The sequence below is a fragment of the Ochotona curzoniae genome, unplaced genomic scaffold (assembly GCF_017591425.1).
Source record: "Ochotona curzoniae isolate NIBS_2020 unplaced genomic scaffold, NIBS_Ocur_1.0 contig_2861, whole genome shotgun sequence".
Taxonomy (NCBI): domain Eukaryota; kingdom Metazoa; phylum Chordata; class Mammalia; order Lagomorpha; family Ochotonidae; genus Ochotona; species Ochotona curzoniae.
This window is the reverse complement of record NW_024465620.1, coordinates 1,171,700-1,191,665: the sequence shown is the minus strand read 5'-3', so window position 1 is coordinate 1,191,665 and position 19,966 is coordinate 1,171,700. Positions and strand designations below refer to the sequence as shown.

General features: G+C 58.2%; 2 protein-coding genes across 2 annotated transcripts; both read right to left on the bottom strand.

The window, feature by feature from the left end:
* Positions 1-4,100: 4,100 nt before the first annotated feature.
* On the bottom strand, positions 4,101-5,153 carry LOC121155018 (galactoside alpha-(1,2)-fucosyltransferase 2-like). Its single transcript, XM_040978201.1, has one exon. It carries the CDS (start codon positions 5,151-5,153, stop codon positions 4,101-4,103), a length of 1,053 nt encoding a protein of 350 aa, XP_040834135.1.
* Positions 5,154-16,387: 11,234 nt separating this feature from the next.
* LOC121155117 (galactoside alpha-(1,2)-fucosyltransferase 2) lies at positions 16,388-17,268 on the bottom strand. The gene has a single exon (XM_040978301.1). It carries the CDS (start codon positions 17,237-17,239, stop codon positions 16,388-16,390), a length of 852 nt encoding a protein of 283 aa, XP_040834235.1. The 5' UTR covers positions 17,240-17,268.
* Positions 17,269-19,966: the final 2,698 nt, after the last annotated feature.

Sequence of the window (19,966 nt, the reverse complement as noted above, 5' to 3'; positions counted from 1 at the left end):
GGTGTAGGAGTGGCAAGTTTGCGTTTTAGTGGGCCCTGGAACCTGTCCTACGCTGGCACCCTGGGGTGCCAAGCCTGGGAGAGAGTGGCTGAGAGATTGGGGGTTTGGAGAGGGCACCGTGGGGGTGCTCATGGGAGAGGCCTTCACTGTCCCTCACCGCTGATGGTCAAGTCCAGTGTTGCCCCAGGTGGGAGCTCCGAGGGGCCTTAGGGATCCACTTAGGGTGGGCCTGGTGTGATGGCTCAATGGCAAGCACTGGGACCCCACATGGGCATCCTGATTGCATCCTGGCTGCTCCACTTCCCATCCAGCTCCCTGCTTGTGGCCTGGGAAAGCAGTCGAGGATGGCCCAAAGCCTTGGGACCCTGCACCTGTGCTGGAGATGTGGAAGAAGCCCCCGGCTCCTGGCTTCAAATCGGCTCAGCTGCGGCTGTTGTGTCCACTTAGGGCATGAACCAGCAGATGGAAGATCTTTCTTTTTGTCTCTCCTTCTGTGTATTTGCCTTTCCAATAAAAACCAATAAGCCGTAAAAGGGGGAAGGGGGAATGTGGGGAACAGGCGCTTAGCTTAGGGGTTCAGGTGCCTGATCCCCCATTGGAGCACCAGGGTTCCCCTTGGGGCTCCAGCTTCCTGGGAATGCACAGCCTGGTGGCAGCGTGGTGGTTTTGGGGGACACCCTGGTGGCAGCGTGGTGGTTTGGGGGACACCATGACGACGCAGAATTTTCTAACACACAACACACACACAGAGCACATATTCAGTGCTTTCATCCCAGTTCACGGCAGGGGTGGAAAAAAATATCACACTGCAGGGGCACAAACATGCCTCAACCCGCTGAACTGAAGATGCGGCCTGCGGCTTCCCCACACGTGAGGGTAAACGGTGTCCCAGGTACTCTCACCATTAGCAGGTGGTGGGAATCTGTGCGCCCATTCCAGGGAGAAGCCGCGGGGAAAGCGCGCGTCCCGGCTCCTGCCATAGTCTGTTTAACAGGAGCGCAGGACGCAGGCGCCCTGGGCGCGTTAATCCCGGCTGCGCCCCAACTTCAGCTCCCGGAGGGGTGTTTGCCCCTCTGCAACTCCAAGGGGGAACTCGGGCCAGGTTCCCCGCTCCTACATTCATTCTCGCCCAGCTCCAGCCACAGTGCACGTTCAGGACTGAAGCAGGGAACTCTCTAGTTATCATTGTTTTGACACGCGAGTTAAGGTGATGTTTTTTGCAGTGAGGGTCACCTCCCGGGGAGGTCGAAGGAGGCAGGGAAGAGCCCAGATGTTCCCGCTTCTCAACCCTCCCGGCACAGGCGCATCCACGCCTGGCCAAAGGCAGGTGCTTATTGCTTTCTCGCTCCTCCCCCCGCCCCTTTCTTCCTTCCTCCTCTTCCTCTCGGCCCTCCCCGCTTCTTCCTCCCTCCAGTTCTCTGGCTTTTTCCGCTGCAGCTGCATCCCAAAAGCAGGGCAGCCAAACGCCCGGGGCTAAGGGGGCCGGCCCACGGGGATAGCTGGACTCATTTCCGCCCAGTTATGAGGGTCAGTTTAGAGAGAGAGAGACAGCATCCACACACACCCACACTGCCTCCCTGCCTAATGCCCATCGCAGCCAGGGCTGGGTCAAGATGAAGCCAAGCTGAGCTTGCTTGGAGTTGATTGTGCTCACATGGCTGGAATCCCCCGTGCTGTGGCGACCACGCCCGTGCTGTGGCAACCACGCCCTCGCCCTCACAGCACCCTTGGGTGGCCCAGGTCGCAGGCTCAAACTGCAGGGCAAGACCCCTCTTCCACAGACATCAGAAGGGAGCCCTCACGCACCTCCACCAGCCCCACTTTACACCTGGAATGCAATGGAGGCCCCTCCCCGGCTCACTGCCGCCAGGCCTGTCTCCACAGAGCAGCCGAGTTCATCCATCCAGCAGATGGGTCACACCCCTAACCACTTCCCATTGGGCTTAGAAAAGCGGGTTAAGTCACTGCCTGTGATGCAGGTGTCCTGTATGGTTCCGCTTCTGATCTAGCTGCCTGCCAATGCACCTGGGAAAGCAGTGGAGGATGGCCCAAGTGCTTGGGCCCCTGTCCCCACGTCGGAGACCTGGAAGAAGCTCCGGGCTTCAGCCTGGTGCAGCCCTTTTGGGGAAGTGAACAGTAACTGGGGGAGCCATCTCTCTTTTTCTCACTTTGTTTTTCAAAGGGACACAATGACAAGTATTACTTTGTTGCACTCTGATGGTAACTAAGGCCAGGGGAGGATAGGGAGGGATGCAGTCACTGCTGGACTCGGGACAGGTGGACAGGTGAGCTGATGGACAGGGGGGCAGGTGGACAGGTGAGCAGGTGGACAGGGGGGCAGGTGAGCTGGTGGACAGGGGGGCAGGTGGGCAGGTGGACAGGTGAGCTGGTGGATGGGGGCAGGTGGACAGGTGAGCTGGTGGACAGGTGGATGGGGGGCAGGTGGACAGGTGAGCAGGTGGACAGGTGAGCTGGCGGGCTGGTGGACAAGGGGGCAGGTGGACAGGTGGACAGGTGAGCTGGTGGACAGGGGGGCAGGTGAGCTGGTGGACAGGGGGGCAGGTGGACAGGTGAGCTGGTGGACGGGGGCAGGTGGACAGGTGAGCAGGTGGACAGGGGGCAGGTGAGCTGGTGGACAGGGGGGCAGGTGAGCTGGTGGACAGGGGGGCAGGTGGACAGGTGAGCTGGTGGACAGGGGCAGGTGGACAGGTGAGCTGGTGGACAGGTGGATAGGGGCAGGTGGACAGGTGAGCTGGTGGGCTGGTGGACAGGGGGGCAGGTGGGCAGGTGGACAGGTGAGCAGGTGGACTGGTGGACAGGTGGGCTGGTGGACAGGGGGGCAGGTGGGCAGGTGGGCTGGTGGACAGGTGAGCAGGTGGACAGGTGGACAGGTGGGCTGGTGGACAGGTGGACAGGTGGGCTGGTGGGCAGGTGGACAGGTGGGCTGGTGGGCAGGTGGACAGGTGGGCTGGTGGACAGGTGGACAGGTGGGCAGGTGGACAGGTGGGCTGGTGGACAGGTGAGCAGGTGGACAGGTGGGCTGGTGGGCAGGAGGGCAAGACTTCAGCACCAGGCTGATTGGGCCCTAGGTGTCTGAGCGCTCAGTAAGAGCACCCCATGCTTGGAGCCTGTGGTCTGATGTATGCTCAACTCCCAGCCAATCTGGCAGTTCTGTGCCCAGCAGAAACGCCTGGATGAGCCAGTGCTGGCTCCGTTTCAGCTCTACCTGCCTCCTTCTGCAATCTGAGGAACAGTTCAGGGAAGCCCCTGGAGCCACTGCCCCACTCTCCCTCGGTAACCCCACCCGGGCAAGGAGGTTGCTTCACTGGGGTGACAGTGAAGAGGGGATCACTAAGAAGTGTGGCCTAGTGGGAGGGTTACTCCTTAAATGGCTGCCAGTGCCATGGCTGGAGCTGAGCCAATCTGAAGCCAGGAGCCAGGAGCCTCTTTCAGGTCCCCCGTGTAGATGCAGGGGTGCAAGGACGAGCTACTGCTTTCCCAGGGCGTGACAGGGAGCTGGATGGGAAGTGGAGCAACTGGGACACAAGCAGGTGCCCACAGGGGGTCCCAGCGCATGCACCAGGAGAATTGGCCTGTTTAGCCACTGTATCAACCCCCTGTCACTCTTTCAAATCAACCAATATTTTTAATATGTGTGTGTGTGTATCTTTATGAAGTGCCGCACCCTAGACACATTGTTTTCACAACAGAAAACAGACAAACATAGCAGGCTTCCCTCACTCTTGCAGAAGGACCCAGGATTAGAATGTCCCACTTTGGGCCACCTCTGGAGAGGGCTGGCAGCTGTCTGTGACAATTGGATTGTGGCAGCCCTTTTTGGCACCAGGAGGCAACGAGCCTGAGAAGGGACAATGATGGTCTGGTAGGAATCCAGCTGCTGCTGAGCTCCTGGGCTGGCCAGCTGCTGCTCTGTCCACTCCAGTCTCTCAGGGCCAGCCTTGGGGACAGGTGAATTGGGAGTTATCCTCCTGGCAGCCCCAATCACTGCCATGCAAAAGAAGTGGAGCAGGAGACCAGGCGGGCCTGCGGTGGAGACTGTGGGATTAGAACCCACCCTGGACAAGGCAGCCACTCCAGCGTCAGTGCTGCTGCAGCAGCGGGGACAGGTCCGCAGGGATGCCCACCCACTCCGGCAGGAAGGCCGCCTCTGGCTTGAAGATCTTGAGGAAAGGCGAGTCAGGCAGTGTGTAGTTGGCCAGATAGACCGTGTCCCCACCCGCCAGGTAGGCAGCCCAGATCCCGAAGGTGCCGATGGTCATGATCGTGTGGTTGCATTGCGTGAGCAGGGCAAAGTCCTTGGCGGGTGAACCCTCGATGCCGTCGCCAGCAAACACCACGTCCCCGCGGGAGGTGTCGATGTTCTCCCGGCACCACGCCATGCCATTGCTGGTGACCACGAAGATGGCATCGGAGTAGCGCGCCCGGAACCAGCCCAGCGCCTGCTCCAGGTAGGCGCGGTCGGCCACCACGCCCCGCCACACCTGTGGCATGACGCGCACGTAGTCCCCGCGGCGCACGTGCACACCCACGAAGGTGCCGGGCCGGCTCCCCTGCCGCCGCAGCCCCCGCAGGAAGGCCTGGGCCTCCTCGCGCACGTGGTCGTGCAGCGTGAACTCCTGCAGGATCTCGTGGCGCAGGTGGTGGTAGAAGGTCCAGGAGCAGGGGTAGCCAGTGAGGCGCACGTAGGGCCCCGGGATGTGGCGGTAGCGCTCCTCCATCCAGTCGTTGAGGTGGTAGTCCCGCCAGGGCACTTGGCTGGCCGTGCTGCTGTGCAGGACCGGGAGGCTGATGCGGAAGATGGGGGCCAGCGTGTTGTGCATCTGTGCGGGGATGTAGGCGGGCCTCCCGTTCATCTTGGCCAGGGCGTAGAGCGTGGCATATTCGCCCATCTGGTTCCCCAGACGACCGATGGCGTTGACGGTCCACATGCCCTCCAGCCGGGGATGCGTCGGCTGCGTCGGCCTCACGACCGAGGGCGGAGTGGGCTCTGGCAGCAGCCTGGGCATGGGGCCTTCCCAGGTGTGCTGGACCCTTGCCAGCCGCTGCTGCAGGTGGAAGATGGTGGAGACCGTGAAGACGAGGAGGAGGAGCTGGGCCACTTGGAAAGACTGGGACACCTGGACGCTGCTCATGGCTGGTGGGGGCAAGGCAGGGAAGGAGGGACGTTAGTCGGCTGGAGGGGTGCTTCCCAAGGGCTCATGCCTGCATGGGGGGTCCCTGAGTTCACAAGCCAGGGCTGGTGTCTGGAGTGCATAAGCTGTGTGAGTGTACTGTGAGTGTGCATGGAGGTACCTATGCAGGGTGCACGCCAATGGCCTCTGTGGGCAAATGGGCATTTTCTGGGAGGATGTTGAAGTCCTGGGCCTAGCATGATGATTCAGTGGCTAAATCCTTGCCCCGTTTCCCATCCAGCTCCCTGCCTGTGGCCTGGGAAAGCAGTCGAGGACCGCCCAAAGCCTTGGGACCCTGCACTCACATGGGAGACCTAGAAGAAGCTCCTGGCTCCTGGCTTTGAATCGGCTCAGCTGTGGCCGTTGTGGCTGCTTGGAGAGTGAACCGCAGATGGAAGATCTCTCTGTCTCTCCTGTCTGTCCCTCTGACTTTCCAATAAAAATAAATAAATCTTAGGAAAAAAAAAGTTGAAATCCAGACCTATGGGAGCCTCTTACAAAGTCATGGAGGATGTTTGTTATATAAACCATGTTTATTTCAGTTTTGTTTGCATGGAAAGAAATTTCTTCTTTTTCTTTTCTTTTTTTTTTTTTTTTTTTTTTTTAGAAATGTGTATTTTTTTTTTTTTTAAGAGGAACACACAGAGGGAAATCTTGGCTCTGCAGGGCATTTAGAACACCTGGGGCCCCCTGAGGCATCCCGGCAGGCGGCCAGTGTGGCTGTCAGGCCCCGGGACTGAGAACTTGAGCAATTTACAGACCCGGAGAGGCAGGACCCAAGGAGCAGACATCTGGCGCCGAGCCCCAGCCTGCTGCCTCCCAGCCCCACTGCCACACTCACCCTCATAAACTCTCTTCTCAATGAACTTTTGAAGTCCCCTCATCAGTGGGATGCATGTGTGACATGCATGTTGCACGCATGGACACATGTACAGTGGAACGGATGGGTCAGTGTCTGTTGTGCGTGGAGCCGGTGAGGTGGTTAAACCACTTCCTGCCGGGCAGCATCCCTATATGGGTGTGAGTCTGGTTTGAGTCACGGCTGCTGCTCTTCCTATCCGGCTCCCTGCTAATCCGCCTGTGAGAGCAACAGAAAATGACACAAGTGCTCGGGCCCCTGCATCCACGTGGGAGACCAGGATGGTGCTTCAGGCTCCTGGTGTAAGCCTGCACAGCCCCATCTATTGTGGCCATCTGGAGAGTGAACCAGTGGATGGAAGATTCTCTCTCTCTCTTTGTAATTCTGCCAGTGTGAAACCAGGAACCAGGAGCTTTTCCCTGATATTCCATGGGGCACTTGGGCCATCCTGCACTGCTTTCCCAGGCACACTAGCAGGGAGATAGATCCAAAGTGGAGAAGCTGGGACTGGATCCCACGTCCACACAAGATGGCAGCAATTCACGCCACAGCCTCACCACCAAAATGCCACAGTGCCGGCTCCCAGATGGTATGTGGGTGCTTATAGACTGACTGTGAGCTGTGTGTGACTGTAGGAGATCCGTATATGCCTTGGGACCCTGTATAATGCAACCATGATTTGCTGCAGGCCCAGTTTGTAGGGACATTCCTTTTCTGTGTGTGCTTTGTCTACACAGGACTCAGCTGCTGCTCCTACTTAGCACTCCTGGCTGCCGCTGACTGAACTTGACACAGGCGCCTGTCCCGATGGCCTCTCTGTCCATCAGCCATGACCTAAGACCTGTAGCCTGCTCTGGAAGATCAGTTGGGCTGACGGAATTATTTCCCTGGGGCCTGGCATGATGGTCCAACTGGCTAATCCTCCCCTTACTAGCACCAACATCCCATATGGGCACCGGTTCATGTCCTGGCTGTTCCACTTCCCATCTAGCTCCCTGCTGTGGCCTGGGAAAGCAGTCGAGGTCGGCCCAAAGCCTTGGGACCCTGCACCCATGTGGGACACCAGAAGAGGCTCCGGGCTCTTGGCTTCAGATTGGCTCAGCCCCGGCCATTGCAGCCACTTAGGGAGTGAGCCAGCGGACAGAAAATCTTTCTCACCATGTCTTGAGGACTTCTAACTAAAGACTGAAGGTAGCTGAGAAAGAGAGAGAGCGAGCAGAGAGGGAACGTGATGGTTGGAGCCGCTGAGGTGTGAGAGGTTGGCTGCCGGCTGGTGTAGGGGAGCCGGTAACCTTTGGTAACAGCGGGTTTCTGGGCACCCCAGAGAATCCCCTTACAGCTGTGTGAACAGACAACCTGTTCTCTTCAACTCCAGTTACTCCAGGAGTGGGGTGCGTGTGCAGGGCAGTCCTTCATAGAACACCCGGAGCTCTCTGAGGTGTCCGTGGGGCGCAGCCAGTGTGGCCCTCCGGTCCTAGGACTGAGAACTTGAGCAGAACCAGAAGCAGCTCAGCCGGACACTCCCCATCGCACCTCCAAACAAAGCCGCCGCTCAGGGAAACACCCATGGATCTTCCAGAGGAGGCTGGTGGCCAGGGCGAGGGCTCCGTCACTGCTGAAGGCTGCATCCCCAACTCCGAGCGACATAGGAACCCAACTGCCCCAGACGGACGGCTGTACCAAGTCTCCCCATAAGGGGCAAGGAGCGAGAAGGAGATGCCCAAGGACGCTGCTGGCAGAAGGAGGTCTTCCCACAGGCTCAGGGAGCGCTGGGGATCCTACAGACCTCTGGATCCCTCTTCCCCCGGAAGGATGTCATACCCCAGCTGTGTCGTCCCCAGCAGTGGCCATGGGAGGGACCATCAGCCGTCCAGCAGGTAGGGATGACCCGGCTGAATGTTCACAGTGCCAGAGGTGGGCAGGTGTGGCCTAGGAGGCTGATCGGGCCCAGACGTTGGCCCAGGGCATGACAGTGGCCCCACTGAGGCTCCTTGAAAGAAACTCTGCCTAGTCCACTGGAACCCTCCCCTGGGGCTCAGGTGGGGCTTGGGTGGGGCTCGGGTGGGGCCACCCCTTCTGCTGCCGGCCGGGAAGTCATGTCCCAGGGTTTCCCAGAAGCCTCATTATCCACACAGGCTAGACCAAGCCCCTTCTTCAACGCTGTGGAAGCAAGTCCCAGGACTGATGTCTGGGGGCCACCACCACCACCCCTTGCCCACAGTCCATATGGGCACCAGTTAAAGTCCCAGCTGTTCCACTTCCGACTCAGCCCTCTGCCACTCATGTGGGCCACCCGGGCAGAGTTCCTGGCTCCTGGCTTCTGCCTGGCCCAACTTTGCCTTTTTTTTTTTTTTTTCAGATTTAAGATTTATTCTATTTGTATTGCAAAGTCAGATATACAGAGAGGAGGAGAGACAGAGAGGTAGTTCTTCCGTCCGATGGTTCACTCCCCGAATGAGCGCAATGGCCGGTGCTGCGCTGATCTGGAGCCAGGAGCTCTTCCAGGTTTCTCATGCAGGTGCAGGGTCCCAAGGCCTTGGGCCATCCTTGACTGCTTTCCCAGGCCACAGTCAGGGAGCTGGGTGGGAAGCGGGGCTGCTGGGATTAGAACCAGTACCAATATGGATCCTGGTGCATTCAAGGTAAGGACTTTATTTAGCTGGGCCACCATGCCAGGCCCATGCTCTGCCTTTTTAATGAGTAAATATGTTTTCAGAGTGATTCTTGGGGCCAGTTCCATGGCATAGTAGGCTAGCATCTTGCTATACCACCAGCATCTCATATGGGTGCTAGTTTGAGTCCCAGGTGCCCCACTGCTTATGATCTGGGAAAGCAGTGGAGGATGGCTCAGGTCCCTGGGCTCCCGCACCCATGTGGGAGGCCTGGGTGGCGCTCCTGGCTCCTGGCTTCAGCTTATCCCACCCCTGCTCTTTGCAGTCATTTGGGGAGTGAACCAGCAGATAGAAGAGGTTGCTCTCTGTCCCCCGTAACTGCCTCTCAACTAGACAACAAATAAATCTTTAAAAGAAAAAAGGAAGAGACGAGAAGAGAGAGGGAAACGTGGAATGAGTGGGAGACACAGACAGGGAGAACCAGAAAGACGAGGGACAGAGAAAGCAGGAGAGGAGACAGTGAGAGAGAAGGGCGAGGCTGGGAATCCGCCCAGCGGCCTTGTGTCCTGTGAGACCCTGGGCCTGAGTCTTCCCCTCTCTGAGCGCCAGGTCCCCTGCCCGCCCTGCCAGGAGGCAGAGGTGACACACACCTCCCCCAGCACCTGCCGGATGCCAATTACTGCATGGCTTTTGACATCCATTTTACAGCACCAGAAATTGAAGCTCTGGGACCAAAGCCAGAGCCACGTGGCCCAGAGGAGTGGGTGGGGGGGACTGGAATTGCAGCTGGGTTGAAGCCAGTGGGGCTATCTCAGGCAAAGGCCAGGGTCAAAGCTGGTTCCTGATTGCAAGGGCCACTCGCTATGGCAAGTGGTAGGAGCCTGGGAGGGACCATGGTGAGCCGGAGGAGCCAGGGCATGGTGCTTGGGGGACCCATCCGGTTCCCCTGCCTCCTGTTCCCACAGCAGTGGCCAGCATGGCTGGGTCGGGGGGAAGGCGCTAGAAGAGGGCAGCCGGGGTCCCTCCGTCATCAGCGTGCCCTTATAGGTGCAGGAAGAAGCCGACTGTGAAAAGGGGAGAAACTCCTCTGCCACCTGGGGCACCTGCAGGGAATTCTCACCTCTCGCTATCCTCCCCTCCCTGTGGTCCCAACTTCCTCCTCTTCCCTCGCCTCCAGGCTTCCCCCACCACACACACACACACACACACACACACACACACACACACACACACACACACACACACACACACACACCCACCCAGAGCAGGTCCCACCCCTCCCCAGCTCCCAACCCCTTCAGCCCTGGCACTGCCCACCTTCCTCTGTCACAGGCTCAGCCCTGGCCCGCCAGGTGCCTGGGCAAATTCTAAATAATTATCATGACGCTTGAGCAAAGCAAGGAGGAAGGACTGGGGCAGGGTCCTGGTCTGGGGGTGGGGCAGAGTGGGTGAGTCCTGGCTGCTCCCAACCCCAGGCCTTCCCCAACCCCGGTGCCTTTTGTGGGTGCTTTCAGGTGACGGGAGGGTCCCCCATCACCGCCAGCTCTCACCTGACTGTGGTCGCGGGAACCAGGGACTCTGCAGGCTCACTGCTCCTACCCTGTCATCTCTTCACCCAGGACTAAAGAACCTGCTGGAACCCTCCGGCAGCTGCGGCTACAAAACCCCGCCCAGGATGTCCCTGGTTTCCCAGACAGAGGACAGGTGAGCCCAGTTGCTCCTCCCCCTGCCCCCCCCCCCGCCACCGTGCCATCCAGGATACAGGCCAGGAAGGTGGCCCAGAGGGGCAGAGTCCAGCAGGGCCAGGTTCTTCCTGCTTCTGCCTGCCCCCAACCCTCTTGCAGAATCCCCTAGGGAAGCATCTGTGCCAAACCCTCATTCCTTCTCATCAGGGGTGTGGGGTGACACTCTTGGTAGCCCTGTTGTACAGAGGGGAACCCCAAGCACAGAGCGGTGGGGAACTGGCCCAAGGCTACACAGCTGTAGAGGGTTTGAATCAGGCAGGCTGTGTCCTGCCAGACACCAGGCACACGGCAGTTCTCTGTTTATCTGATTTCAAGAAACAGTCTCGGGAAGTGCCGAGTTGGCATGCACCTGCACTCCCACGGACTGCCAGTGTCAGGGGCAAGGGGTGGCCTGGCAGTGTCAGGGGCAAGGGGTGGGGCTGGCAGTGTCCGAGTCCCTCTGAGGGTCAGCTGGAAGATCTTTCTGTCTCTTATTCTCTCCATAAAGCTGATCAGCCTTTCCAGTTAAAAACAAATCTAAAAAAAGAAATAAAAGGGAAATAAGAATATGGGTGTATTTGGACTCCACTGGGGACTGAGCTCACAGCATCACCAGGAATGGCAAGCTCAGCTGCCCAGGCTGTGTGTGTGGCTCCCAGCCCCTGACCCGCAGCGGCAGGTGTAGGGAGGGTGGGTCCCCAGTTCTAGGTCAGGACAAGACCCACCTGGTGGGGCGCCAGGTTACCGAGCAAGCATCTCTGTGGGTGGAGCAGAACGTGGTGGAGCAACAGGCTCTTGGAAGCAAAGGACACCAGGAAAGAGGGGCTGGGACCTGTGGGAGGGAGCGTGGGAGGTCTCCTGTAGGTAGCAATGCTGCGAGGACTTCCTGGAAGAGGTGGCATCTGGGCTCAGGGTTACAGGGTCCGACCCCAATCCGGGAAGCTGCAGTTCCAGGTTGTGTCCTCTGCCCAGCTCAGCACCCATTACCCAACCCTCTCTCTTGGGCATGGACTTCCCGGCACAGGTCTCCAGGAACCCAGGTGCCACCCACTTTCTGCATGGAATAACTCCAGCACGAGGGCAGTGTCCTTGGGCCATGAATGTGTGATTGGGGAGAACTGAGTATCTGCATGAGATTAGGGGCGAGGTGCTGTCCGGGCCGGACCAAGCAGTCAAGGTCGGAGTGTAACTTCACAAGCCACCAGGAACCCCAGCGCTCTGGCTCCAGAACACAGCCGAGTATTGTGCCACACCAGGAAGAAGCGAACTAGACTGATAGCCACAACAGTAACACCCATGTGACCGCACATACCAGGGCGGGACCCCTGTTGGGTTTTCTTTTTTTGTTTTTTTAGGATTGACGTATTACTGGCACTGTGGCACGTTGAGCCTCTACTTGGGTACTGGTGGAGTTCCGGCTGATTTCCCATCCAACTCCCTGCTAAGGCATCTGGGAGAGTAGGTGAGGATGGTCAGACTGCCTGGGCCCCTGCACCCATGTGGGAGACCCAGAAGTCTCTGGCACCAGTGCCAGCCATTTGGCAATGTGCCAGGTAGAGAGTGACCCAGTGGATGGAAGATCTCTCTCTCTCTCTAACTCTGACTTTGAAATACATAACCCAAAATCTTTTTTGAAAATAAAGGAAGCAAGCCGAGACACTGCCCCCTCGATTCCTGACTGGCCTCTCTCTGCCCCTGACACCCCGTCCCATGCTCCTCACTGCCCCTTCTCTGCCATCTGCCGTGAACTCTTGACCTTTCTCACAGAGCATGGTCCTGTGGTAGGGCACCCTTTAAGACTCCAAGAGGCGTGATCGCTCGGCTGGAATCACCCAGCTAAGGAGCGTGGGAGCCTGACCCAGACGGCTACATCCAGGGTGTGGGCCCATGGTCACTGCATGAGGCACGGGCCGTGAAAAGGAAAGCTGATTCCCTGGCCCTGGAGAAGGCGTCTTGCGGATGACCAAGCTCATCTACTGCAGGAACTTGTTTGACTGACACGGGCTCCTCCTCCACTGCCCCACACCCTGCCACCCCTGCGCCTCTCCTCAAGGGGTTTGGGGAGCAGGGAGCCATCCACTTCGGGCTGGGGATGACCACCCCCCTTCCTGCCCATTGTAGTGGTTCTGCTTAGGTGCAGACCGCAGCTGGCAAGGCTGAGTCCCTTTCCTCTGGAGGGACAAGCCCACAGGCCATTAGGGGTGGGCAGAGGCGGTGAGGACGGTCAGCCTTGGGCCGCACCTGGATGGCTCTGGCGGCTGTCCAGGGCCAGTGGGGCTCACACCCTGCTTGAGTCAACCCCTGCCTTTTCCTCCCCTCTACTGAGTCCCTGCTTTTCTGGTTTACATTCCCACTCCTCCCCGTCCCCTCCCCCCCCCCCACGGCCAAGGTCAGTAGGGGAAACTCCATGCAGGGTAACTCTTGTCAGGGTTGGGGGCCAGGGTCTCCGTCGCAGGGAACTCAAGCCAGCTCCGGTCCAGCCAGGCTGCCTTTGTTGCATCCAACCCGAACTTCCCCCGCCCCAGAAACTGCAGCCCAGACAACTTCGTACAGCAGCAAAGTTCATTGAGGAGGCGGGTAAACCAAGTGGCTGGGGTCAGCTCTCCTTCCCTTCGGAGTGACACTGGGGTGAGGGTTAGATGGGTTTTAATAGAAAGAGTGAGTTGCACAGCCATGGGCACTAGGTGAGTTGGACAGCTGTTGTGGGCTAAGCAGTTGACTAGCACTGGTTAAGCCGAGCACTACGGGAGTGGGCTTGGGGCTAGAAGCACCTGGTCTCAGCTCTATCCAATATGCCCTAATGAGGGTGTGGGGGAAAAAGTAAACAAGAAGTAGGTGAAAAGTCAAGAGAGAAGGCAATAAAGGGAGGCCTCGGCGAGGCTTCAGGGAGAGACTTCCACCATCACTGGTCTCCAGTCGGTGCCTTCAACCCGCAGAACCCTCGCCGTGTCCCACGTTACTGGCACAGTTGGCCGTAACAGACAGCCACAGGCGGCTGCCATGGGGACAGTAAGTGCATGACAGTAAGTCATGCAGTATTGATTCTTGGAGCCGAGTGTTGCTAGCAGCGTTCAGGGTGTGTTAGCCCAGCGATGTGGCCCACAAAGCAGGAAACTGGCAAAGACATTCTGTACAGAAGCATAAAGAGCTGGTTAGCAAGCTTATACAGGCCTGAACCAAAATGACTCCATTTTGTGACCGGATTTGACAGCTTCTCGACCCCTCTGCTGTTGGGCAAGGAGGTGTCATCCCCAGGGCAGGGGGAGAGCTGGCCAACCTCTGCTTGGGAAGTAACAAAGGAGAAAGAGCCCAGGAAATGTTTGCTGAGTGCAATTTATTGCTGGGGTATTTTATCAAATAAAAGCTGGTCACTTCCTCCAGCACACGAGTTGCCGGGTGCCACGTGGGCCACGCCTTTCACACACACCTGTACCCTTCCCAGCACCGGCCCTGCTCTCGGGGCCTCCCCGGGAGGTACCAACGCCCAGCTCCTTCAGCACAGCAGATCCCAGCTGCGCTTAGGTTAGAACCATCACATCGCCGCTTTCTTTCTTGTTAAAAAAGATTTATTGAGTTATTTATTTTTAAAGATTTATTTTATTTTTATTGGAAAGTCAGATATACAGAGAAGAAGAGAGACAGAGAGATCTTCTGTCCGATGGTTCACTCCCCAAGTGAGAGCAACGGCCGGTCCTGTGTTGATCCGAAGCCAGGAGCCAGGAACTTCTTCCACATCTCCAGCACAGGTGCAGGGTCCCAAGGCTTTGGGCCGTCCTCGACTGCTTTCCCAGGCCACAAGCAGGGAGCTGGATGGGAAGTGGAGCTTCTGGGATTAAAACCAGCGCCCATATGGGATCCCAGCGTGTGCAGGGCAAGGCGAGGACTTTAGCCTCTAGGCCACTGTGCCGGGCCTTAAAGATTTATTTTATTTTTATTGCAAAGATGTACAGAGAGGAGGAGAGACAAAGATCTTCCGTCTGCTGATTTACTCCCCAAGTGGCCACAATGGCCAGAACTTCATGGATCTGATGCCAGGAGCTAGGAGCCTCTTCTAGGTCTCCCACATGGATGCAGGGTCCCAAGGCTTTGAACCGTCCTCTACTGCTTTCCCAGGCCACAGCAGGGAGCTGGATGCGAAGTGGAGCTGCCGGATTAGAACCGATGCTCATACAGGATCCCGGCATGTGCAAGGCCAGGACTTTAGCTGCTAGGCCACTGCACTGGGCCCACATCGCTGCCTTCTTATCCTGAAAGCCCCAGGTTCTCATTCCACGAAGATGGCAGGTGGTGGCTCCATGTGAGCACTAGGGGCCAGCGTGGGACCTGCTGCCCGCACAACAGTGGTGCTAGCAGGGGTCAGTGCCCTCCTCATCCTGCGCCCCCTGCTGGTCAGAGGCAGAACTGCTCTCTGGGATCCACAGGTGTGGTAGAAACGTGGTGGGGGCGGCGTGCCAGGGGACTCTGGCCGCCAAGGCAGGAGGACACGGCCACGGCCAGCAGACAGGGACACTGGCATCACTGGAAATCCCACTCAACCCAGCTGATCCCAGATCCGGGACCCACAGAGACGCTAAGAGGAAAATGTTTTCTTATTTTGAGCTACTGAGTTCTAAGGTGATGCACTGTATGGCAGCAGCCAGTCAGCGGGGCCCCACTGCGCTCCCGGAGCCCCCCTCTGTTGCCCACAGCTCCCACTGCACACTCGGCTGATTCCGTGAAGACTCACGAAGCTCTGCAAGGCCCTGAATAGCTCAGCGGGAGACACGACAGGAAGAAACATCCCCCTGGGAGGGAGCTCAGAAATGGGGGCTCCGGACCGGGAGAGGCTTGGAGAAGGACACGTGTGTTAGTTATTTAAAACAGGGGTTGAGTTCTAGTTCTTGCTCATAGGATATTACGATATTATATACATGCAGCTAATTCCTGCAACCTGGTTACTTACCGTGAGCTGAAAACACCAGACCCAATGAGGTATCTTAGGAGGTTTATTCCAGCGGGGCAGGAAAAGGGGAAGAGCGGGGGGAGGAGAGGCTGGAAGGAGGAGAGAGAGTTAGAGAAGAGCAAAAAAGAGAGACAGAGCTGCACCTGGGGGCCTTTTAGTCTGCCAGGTGTGGGGGGCGGGGATTGGGAGGGATTGAGGGCGGGCCCCAGGGGATTGGCACCTGCAGGTGAGTGCCTGGGGATGATTGGTGAGTGGGCGGGGTTGGGGAAGGGGCTGGGAGACTGGGGGTGGGATTCTCAGGTGACATGTGGGTTACATCTGATTGGTGGATGGCTGGACTGGCGGGAATTTCGTGAGCTGTGAGGAAGAAGGAATGGTGCCAGGTCCAGGGTGCGATATTTGAATAATTCCTTACAACGTGACCAAAGGACATATGTGTTTTTTTTTTCTTAAAGATTTATTTATTTTTCTATTGGAAAGGCAGATATACAGAGAGGAAGAACTTCTGTCTGCTGATTCACTCCCCAAGTGGCTGCAACGGCCAGAGCTGCGCTGAACTGAAGCCTGGAGTCTCTTCCGGGTCTCTCACATGGGTGCAGGGTCCCAAAGTTTTGGGCTGTGCTAGACTGCTTTCTCAGGATACAAGCAGAGAGCTGGATGGGAAGTGGAGCTGACAGCGTAAGAATTGGTGCCCATATAGGATCCTGGCGTGCGCAAAGCGAGGACTTTGGCTAAAATGTTGCTTCTTTAAGATTTACCGAATTAAGGCGGAAGGGGCCAGCACCATGGCTCAGTAGGCAAAGCTTCCGCCTGCAGTGCCAGCTTGGCACCCCACCGCCTCACACCACACAGATTTTGAGCTGTGGATGCACTTGTCACACTTGTCCCTGAAGTCACTTCTGGATTGCAATGATTTTCAGGCATTGGACTAAGGCGCAGAGAGGCTAGACGCGTGTCCGAGGTCACTCAGCTACAAGGTTCAGGCCGGGAAGGTGAGCCTGGATGTGGCCACTGCTCCGGGGGCAGGCTGGGTGAGGCCCACGGGGTATCTCAGAGGCCTAGAGGCCGCTCCGCCAGGCCGGCCCGAGGTGGGCATCGATGCCCACCCACTCCGGCAGGAAGGCCGCCTCTGGCTTGAAGATCAGGTGGAAGGACGAGTCAGGCAGTGTGTAGTTGGCCAGGTAGACCGTGTCCCCACCCGCCAGGTAGGCAGCCCAGATCCCGAAGGTGCCGATGGTCATGATCGTGTGGTTACATTGCGTGAGCAGGGCAAAGTCCTTGGCGGGCGAACCCTCGATGCCGTCGCCAGCAAACACCACGTCCCCGCGGGAGGTGTCGATATTCTCCCGGCACCACGCCATGCCATTGCTGGTGACCACGAAGATGGCATCGGAGTAGCGCGCCCGGAACCAGCCCAGCGCCTGCTCCAGGTAGGCGCGGTCGGCCACCACGCCCCGCCACACCTGTGGCATGACGCGCACGTAGTCCCCGCGGCGCACGTGCACACCCACGAAGGTGCCGGGCCGGCTCCCCTGCCGCCGCAGCCCCCGCAGGAAGGCCTGGGCCTCCTCGCGCACGTGGTCGTGCAGCGTGAACTCCTGCAGGATCTCGTGGCGCAGGTGGTGGTAGAAGGTCCAGGAGCAGGGGTAGCCAGTGAGGCGCACGTAGGGCCCCGGGATGTGGCGGTAGCGCTCCTCCATCCAGTCGTTGAGGTGGTAGTCCTGCCAGGGCACTTGGCTGGCCGTGCTGCTGTGCAGGACCGGGAGGCTGATGCGGAAGATGGGGGCCAGCGTGTTGTGCATCTGTGCGGGGATGTAGGCGGGCCTCCCGTTCATCTTGGCCAGGGCGTAGAGCGTGGCATATTCGCCCATCTGGTTCCCCAGACGGCCTTTGGAATTGACGGTCCACATGCCTCCTGGGGGAAGGTGTCTGGGGACCACCACAACCGGGGCGGAGTGGGCCCAGGGGTCGGGCACCAGAGCCAAGCGCCGGTGGCAGTGAAAGACAGTGGACACCACGAAGATGGCGAAGAGGAAGTAGATGGTGGAGACGGAGGGGCAGGTGGCTGTCAGGAGGACGAAGGAGAGCGACAGGAGTGAGTCTTGCTGTGGCCCACTAGCTCTCTCTCCCCCACTCCACCAGCTACCTAGTAAGTGTGGGGGGGGCTGTGGTCTCCCTCCCCGGGGGCGTGGGTCCTGACCCTACTGCTGTGCACAATGTCTGTGTAGACGGATTTTTCAGTGCCTTTGGGTGTTGCCAGGTGCAGAGCTGCTGGGCCCGCCTGGCTCCATGGGAACGGGGTCAGGTGGCCCTCGTGGCCTTGGAGGTCTAGGACCCCTTGTCCCCATGACTCACGCCTGATGCGAACGGGCTCCAGCCGGCTGTCGGCAGGAGGGAGACCCTCCCTGAGGGGGTGCCGGCCACCCAGACCCCAGGGCTGTCTCTGCTCTGGGTCTCCTGTCCCCCCTTTTGGGATGTGCCACACCCCTGACTGCTCCCCATCCCTCCCTCCCATGACCCCTCAACCAGCTCTCGTCCTTCCACATTGCAGGGTTCGGCACTTTTAGGATCTGCTTGAACACCTTGCTCTCCACCTGGTCCCCCTCCAAGGACAGCAGGACAGACGGGGACACAGCACCCCTCCCCTCACCGCAGTGCACGACAAATGCCACCGTGGTCACTGTTCCATGCCCAGAACAGTGACTGACATCTGGCCGAGCAACTCCTCTCACAGCCCGGGAGAGCTGCCAGGCGGCCTGGCCACCTTGGGGTCCTGCCATGTGGAGGAGCAGAGCTGCCTCCCAGGCCAGGACCCCTGGGGTCCCGGCGCCAGGGCAGGGCAGCCCATAGGAGGAGCACCCAACTCGTTTCATTTGTTCTACTGGTGCCATCTCCAAGTCATCTTTTTTTTTTTCTTAAAGATGTATTTATTATTATTATTATTGGAAAGGCAGATTTACAGAGAGAAACTTCTTCCATCTGCTGTGGATTTAGCACTTGGCTGCCATGCTGGGCCCTCCAGGTTATCTTTGAATTCTGAAAGCCGGTGTGGTGTGATGGCTCAACTGGTTAATCCTCCACCTGCAACTACCAGGATCCAAGATGGGCACCAGTTCATGTCCCGGCTGCTCCACTTCCCATCCAGCTCCCTGCCTGTGGCCTGGGAAAGCAATAGAGGATGGGCCAAAGCCTTGGGACCCTGCATCCGCATGGGAGACTGGAAGAAGGTCCTGGCTCCTGGCCTCTGATTGGTTCAGCTCCAGCTGTTGCAGCCATTTGAGGAGTGAGCCAGTGAATGGAAGATCTTTCTCTACTGTGTCTGTAAAACTGCCTTTTTGATTTAAAAAACAAACAAAAAAAAAGTTTTTAAAAACAAATTGGGGTCTGGTGCAGTAGCTTAGTGGTTAAAGTCCTTGCCTTGCATAGTTCTATTCTAGCTGTTCCACTTCCCTTCCAGTTCCAGTTTCCCAGTGGCCTGGGAAAGTAGCAGGGATTGCCCAAAGCTTTGGAATCCTGCACATGCGTAGGAGACTGGAAGAAGCTCCTGGCTCCTGGCTTCAGATCAGCTCAGCTTCAGCCATTGTACCCACTTGGGGAGTGACCCAGTGGTTAGAAGAGCTTTCTCTCTGTCTCTCCTCTCTATATATCTGCCGTTCCAATAAAAATGAAATAAATCTTTAGAAAAAATTAAACCATTTTCAATGCCAACCTCTCCTCCACCCACAGCATTGACCTTGGGCCTTATATCCTGCTCCACAATTCCTTATTAGCCGCCTCCCGGCAGAAGGCGTGACCGACTCCAACCTGTGAGTCACGCAGAGAGACTGGCCAGACTCCAGCTCCACACACCACCTCCCCCAGGAAGGCCCCGTTAACGGACGAGGCTCAAACCACTTGCTAGGAGAGAGAGGGGGAGATGGTGTGGGGTAGGAGCCAGTCGTGGCCCTGGGGTGTCTCAGGGTGTCTGCCTGGCAGCCCACAGCCAAGACCCTCAGCCGGCTCCCTGGCTGGCCTGGCCTCCCCCTGGGCACTGTGGGAGCCAAGAGCCCCAGCTCCGACTTGGGCAACCATTTCCACCCTCACAATCCCCGCCCCAGCACAGGAGCCCAGAGTGGGCAGTGGGCAGTGGGCAGTAAACCCACAGCTTTGCCAACCTTCAGAAGCCCAGACATTCTGCCTTGTTGCTACTTAAATCAACCATTCCCCAACTTCCTGTAGGGGACACTCGCTAAGGCTGGGGATCCCCACATACCCCACGCTGCCCCCATCCCTTTCTCTCACAATTTTTAGAACCGTGTCTTCCAAACCCGATCTCTTCACCCCTGCTCCTGCCGGATTTTGACTCCCTGGGGGTCCTGGGCTCCCCGCCAGATCTAAGCAGAGTCAGTGCTAGGGACTCCGAGGTCAGACCCCAGTAGCCACCAGGCGCCCAGAGGCTCTGCTGTCCTCAGCGGAGCACACAGGGAAAGGGGCCCTTTTTCCAGTTAAGCCACCAGGGACTCTGCCAATGAGAGCCGAAGACAGCAAGGTTCCTGGAGGACGTGGCTGCAAAGGAGGCCCACGCTGGATTCCTGCCGCACCTCCTCCGGCCCCTCCATCACCCTTGGGCTTCAGAGGGGTCCCCACTGGTCCGACCC